At 44.8% G+C, this 6,000-nt stretch overlaps 1 protein-coding gene across 1 annotated transcript; it reads right to left on the reverse strand.

The window, feature by feature from the left end:
• Positions 1 to 1,724: 1,724 nt before the first annotated feature.
• Positions 1,725 to 2,781, reverse strand: MTLN (mitoregulin). Its single transcript, XM_025868640.2, has 2 exons — positions 2,419 to 2,781; positions 1,725 to 1,819 (listed from the first exon to the last, which is right to left on the reverse strand). Exon 1 carries the CDS (start codon positions 2,739 to 2,741, stop codon positions 2,571 to 2,573), a length of 171 nt encoding a protein of 56 aa, XP_025724425.2. The 5' UTR covers positions 2,742 to 2,781; the 3' UTR covers positions 1,725 to 1,819; positions 2,419 to 2,570.
• Between the last annotated feature and the right edge of the window lie 3,219 nt (positions 2,782 to 6,000).

Consider the following 6,000-nt stretch of genomic DNA (forward strand, 5'->3'; position numbering starts at 1 on the left):
AGGGAAGTGTGCGAAGAATTTCAAGGGAGATACTGGCATTATCCAATACTCTGGAGGTGAAAACTAAGGATTCAGAAATGGCCATTAGATGACAAAGGCTCCGGGGGAGGGGGTGCAGAGGGCAGAGTGCAACAGGTTAATGGGCAAAATATTTAGGAAGAAAGTGATAGTGGACCACTTTTTCTAATTAGCAAATGATGGGGTCAACTGAAGATTTTTTTGAAGTCAAAATCTGCATGTTTGTCCATAGAGGGAAAGCAGGGAGAGACTGCAGATGCTAGACAAAAATGGTGTAGTAGAGAACAAGGAAGGTCCTTGGCATGGGGAGGGGAGGGGAGGTGGGATGCAGAATTCATCTTCTCTTCTGAGAAAGAAAAGCTAATGAGATAAAGCCTCAGAACCAGCGGTTTTCAGCCTCTGCTGGGCATCACAATCACCAGCGGAACTTTAAAAATCCTAATGCCCAGGCACACCGCAAACTACATAAATCCAAATCTGTGGGGAGTAGCACACAGGGATCAGTATTTTTTTTTTTTTAAGATTTTATTTATTTGACAGAGAGAGTGAGAGAGCACAAGCAGGGGTAACAGTAGAGGGAGAGGGAGAAGCAGGCTCCCCACCAAGCAGGGAGCCCGATGTGGGGCTCAATCCCAGGACCCTGAGATCATGACCTGAGCCGAAGGCAGACACTTAACCATCTGAGCCACCCAGGCGCCCCAGGATCAGTATTTTTAAAGCTCTCTAGATGATTATATTGTGCAGCCCTGTTCAAAACCTTTGCCCTCAATGGAGCTACTGAGAGGAAGAATAATGAGGGAATTCCCACTTAATGGCTTTTATCTTCTCATATGGTTGAGAAGCACACTACAGCCCAAGAACCAACATTTTAGTCCTTGCATTCACAGAAGGAAAACAAGTATTGAAAGTAATAAAGCATAATGGCCCCAGTAAAATGGGGAAAAAAAGGCTTTGTGTGGAAACAACTTTTCAAAGATTTATCTATTTGACAGAGAGAGAGAGAGAGCGAGCACGCACACCCACGCACAAGCAGGAGGAGCAGCAGGGAGAGGGAGAAGCAGGCTCCCTGCGGAGCCCGATGCAGGGCTTAATCCCAGGACCCTGAACCACAACCCAAGCCAAGGCACTTAACTGACTGAGCCACCCAGGCACCCCAACTATTCTAACTTTTATGTTAATATGGAGCTGCTGTTAAATGTGCTGAGACACAAAATTAATCCTTATGAGCAAGGACAGTGTTATAGAAAACACCTCCTGCAAATCAAAAATAACCAAGGACTTAGTCACTTACTCTTGATTTTTAGATAACAGTTGGAATTTATCACTACGCTTTAGTCAAGAGAGTTAGGGTTAGGGTTTTCCTTTAATATATATTCTATAATGACATATAAATGAAATTTTTGCCAGTAATAATTGGAGTATGTTATCACTCTGTACTTGGGGCATATACATCACCCTTAACTCAGTTATTTTTACACAGCCCCTTGCTTTCTTGAACAGATCCAGTAACAGTTGGCCAAAGGATTCATATGATCACTAGGCCAACTCTGCTTCGCAGTTGTACCAAGGAACTGGCATAGATTCCTTAAGAAAGAAGGTAACTGCTCAAAAACACTAATAGATCAGTTTTGAGAATCCAGATCTTTTGATGAAGTAAACTGCTTGGCAGGCAAGATACTCCTTTCCTTTTGATAGAAGATTCAAAGATGTTTAAAATTTTTTTATTTTAAAAATAAAATTGACTCATAAAGTGCAAGGAGAAATTAGATCTGTCCAGGGCTCTATCTCCATCTTCGACAAACTGTTGGAAACAGAAAAGAGAAAAACAATCAGAAATACATAATCGTTAACTTCCAAATTATTCTGTGGAGTTAAACTATGAACTATAAGATTTGATGTTACAGATAATTCAATTTGCACAGCTCTGATGATAAAGCTACCACTAGATACAAGGCTCCTAACTTCCAGGCCACTGCTCTTTCCACTTTACCAGGCTGCCAACAACCAAAAAATTCAGTTTGGAGATTAAAGAACATGAATGCAAAGATGTACTATGGTCTACCACGGATATTATCGAAAAGAATAAGGGGGTAGGAGGTGGCAGGAATATCTCCACGGTCCCTTTTCTTTCTTCCTTTCCTTCTTTCCAGTATTTTCCTTTTTGAAGTTTAATGTCAAGGTGCAACAATGTTGCACGTGGTAAGGCATTCCCCCTAAAGGCACACAATGAACTGAACTAGGACACCATACTGCAAGTTACTGGAGAAAAAACCTCCTCAGAATCCTGGTGTCTTTGGGAGAAAGTCACCTCCTATGAAACATCCACAGGCGCTCCTGCCCCAAAATATTCACCCGCCCCCAACGTCTCCCCTTAGTCTCCGCCCCGTAAGTACTGCTCACCGACTCCAAAAAGAGCAAGGCGCGGCAGGCGGAGAGTGTGAAGCTAGCGTGGCTCACGCCGGCGCCGGGCCGCAGCCCCCGCGTGGGCGAGGCGAGGCGAGGTGGGCGCGCGGGGGCCGGCGGGGGCCGGCGGGGGCCGACAGCGCGGGGTCTCAGGCCAGGTCCAGCTTCTTCTGAGTCGTCGCCAGCTTGTCCTGCAGCCTCCGCTTCCTCCAGTCCAGGTAGCGCCTCCGCATCCGGTTCGCCTGCCAGCCCACCAGCACTCCGGACGCGAAGGCCACCAGCACAGACAGCTGCAGCGTCCGCTCGGACACGTCCGCCATGGTAGCCGGCGGCGTGCAGGCCGACCTACGGCGCGGCGGTGGGGTCAAAAGGCGCCCAGCGTTCCCGGGCGGAGCGCGCGGCGGCGCGTGCGCAGCGCGACCTGCGGCGCGTCCACTCTAAAAACAGCTTCGCCTGGCTCGTCTGCTCAAGTCTGGCCGGCTTGTGGGTGGCCCCGGCTTTCTCTCCTCTCAGCCGCCACAGTGATTATTGTTTGGCGTTAGATATTGTCTTGCCTTATTAGCTAACTTTGATGGTGTGCCTTTCCAACCTCATTGTAAGCTCAACACCTCTTTGTATTTTCTCTCAGCGAGCCGCATATGTAACTCAATTTACTGGTAACCCATTAAAAAAAACGTGAAAATTATTTTAATAATATATTTTGTAGCCCAATATATACAGGATGTGATCATTTCAACACGTAATCAATATAAAATGATTATTGAGATATTTCTTTTTTATACTAAGATTGAAATCTGGTGATTTTATAATTAACAGCATATCTCAATGTGAACACTAAGTTTTCAGTGGAAATACTTGATCAGTATCTAGATTTCATAAAAGTTCATTGAAAAGTCAGATTCATAGAGCCAGGTTGTTCCAAAGACACATAAAAATTTCTCCAATAACTGAGTTGAATATCAGTTTTTAAATTTAATTTAAATTCATTAAAATTTTAAAAGAAGTTCAGAGTTCACTTCTTCCATCACACCAGTCACATATGGGGCTAGTACCTACAATATTGGACAGCGAAGTCTAGAGGGCCATGCTATGCCAGAACGAACACTGGGTCAGAATTGTTGGGATGGTAAAAAAATTCTACTGATAAAAGTCATTCTGGTGGACAGACCCTAAGGTGGCCCCCGATGATTTCCACTTCCCAGTGTTCACGCCTTTGTGTAATTTCTTCTCCTTGAGTGTGGGCTTGATCTGTGACTTGCTTCAAACTAATAGAATAAAGCAAAGGTGCTGGGATGTCACTCTTGGGATTCCTTTATGCTATATAACATTTCTTTTCAACAGGCTGATGACTTCCCTTGTGGGCTTGATGAAGTGAGTGAACATATTGAAGACTGCAGGTGGCCTCTAGAAACAGCAAGATGCCTCCAGCCAACAGGAAAAAACTGGAGCCTTCAGTTCTATGGTGCAAGGAAATTAACTGCCGACAACCAGAATAAGCTTGGAAACAGAATCTCCCCCAGTTCACCCTCCAAGTAAGAACACACATGGCCTGGCTAATGCTTTGATTGTAGCCTTGCGAGAACCTAACAGAAGACCATGTGCCTGGACTCCTAACCCACGGAAAGCTGATATTCTAAATGTGCATTGTTTTGTTTTTTTTTTTAAAGATTTTATTTATTTATTTGACAGAGAGAGACAGCGAGAGCAGGAACACAAGCAGGGGAGTGGGAGAGGGAGAAGCAGGCTTCCCGCCGAGCAGGGAGCCCGATGCGGGGCTCGATCCCAGGACCCTGGGATCATGACCCGAGCCGAAGGCAGACGCTTAACGACTGAGCCACCCAGGCGCCCTAAATGTGCATTGTTTTAAAACTAATACGGTCAGGAAAGAGACACCAGCATGTGGAGCCTGAACTCTTAGATTGGGGCCTGACTGACCTCATATTAGCAAATGGATTTTCATACTTGAGGTAGAACACATCTTGGCAGAGAGATGATAAAGACAGTATTGGGTCCAGTATGAATTCACATCTACCATGCTTCATGATCATTTATTTGGCAAATATTTATTGAATGCTGAAGGAGGCATTGGGAAGGTAGAAGTGAATACAGCACATCTGCCCTCAGAGAGATTGGTGCAGAGTCAAAGATGGAAAAGCAATTATGACACCTTCTGATGAATTGGAATTTAGTTAAGTATGTAGCTTAGACTTAAGAAAAAGATTAAAACCCTCAGAAACACTCTCTCTTATAATCCATCTAATCTATCAACCAAATCCGTTGGTTGCATTTTCCAAAATATGGCCAGAATTAAACCACTTCTCACTTGACTGCTACCACTGGTCCCAAGCTACCCTCATCTCCTACCTAAGTCCCTGCAATAGCCGCCTTCAGGTTTCTGTACTTCTGTATCTGTCCACCACATTCTGTTCTCAATGCAGCAGCCAGAGTGAAGCTTTGAGGTCAGGCGTTGCATCATCTCACTCTTCTGCATCACTCACTCAAACCAAGGCCCCAGCAGTGGTCCACAGAGCTCTGCATGATCAGTTTCTCTCCAATCCTTACTTCTCTCACCAATGCGCTCATTGTTTCTTGTGCTAACCAGGCCTGCTGCTATCTAAGAACTGGGTGGCTCAGTAGGTTGGGCGTCTGGCTCTTGATTTCAACTCAGGTCATGATCTCAGGGTCCTGGGATCAAGCCCTGTGTTGGGCTCCCCGCTCAGCACAGAGTCTACTTGAGGATTCTCTGTCTCTCCCCCTCTGCCCCTCCCCCCAATTACACATACACACACTCTTTCTCTCTCTCTCAAATAAATAAATATCTTGAAAATAAAAGAGAACATTTGTATGTGCCGCCCCCCTGCCTGGCACACTTTTCCCAGGTGTCTGTGTAACTAACTTCCTCACCCCTTTTAGGTTCTTGTCAACTGCCACCTTCTCAACAAGACCTACATGACTATTTAAAAATCACAAATGAACCAACCCCCAGTCTCTGGCATCCTGATCTCCTTTTCCCTGCTCTATTCTCCTCCTCCATAGTATTTATAGCCTTCTACCTACTTTAGGATTTACAGTATTTATTTGTATTTATTACACTTATTGTTTATTGCCTGTCCCATGCTACTCAAGGGCAGGGATTTTTGTCTCAATTGTATACTGGTGGATCCCATGTGCCTGCAGTAGGGGCTGGTACCTAACACACAGTCAGTAAATATTTGGGGTTGATGACAGCAAGGAGTGGTCAGGGAAGTCTTATATGTGTGTGTCTGAACTGAATCTTGAAAGGTATGTAGGATCATCAGAAGAAATGAAATTTCCCTGGATCTCAGTTTTTTCATTTGTAAAGTGAAGAGCTGGGTATGATTCAGTAGCTTTAAGACATATTTATTTTATTTATATTTTTTAAGTAAGCTCCATGCCCAGTATAGAGCCCAATGCGGGGCTCAAATTCATGACCTTGAGATCAAGACCTGAACTGAGATCAAGAGTTGGATACCTAACTGGCTGAGCCACCTAGGTGCCCCTAAGACATTTTTAAATCCAGTTTTGGCAGCCAGAAGTCATGTGCTCAAGCCACTGGTA

Source organism: Callorhinus ursinus, unplaced genomic scaffold (genome assembly GCF_003265705.2).
Source record: "Callorhinus ursinus isolate GAN/ISIS: 27379988/994484 unplaced genomic scaffold, GSC_fseal_2.0 scaffold10, whole genome shotgun sequence".
Taxonomy (NCBI): Eukaryota; Metazoa; Chordata; class Mammalia; order Carnivora; family Otariidae; genus Callorhinus; species Callorhinus ursinus.

Bases quoted from the DNA above. Each gene is read 5' to 3' on its own strand.
- MTLN (XM_025868640.2), bottom strand. From the start codon at position 2,741: ATGGCGGACGTGTCCGAGCGGACGCTGCAGCTGTCTGTGCTGGTGGCC.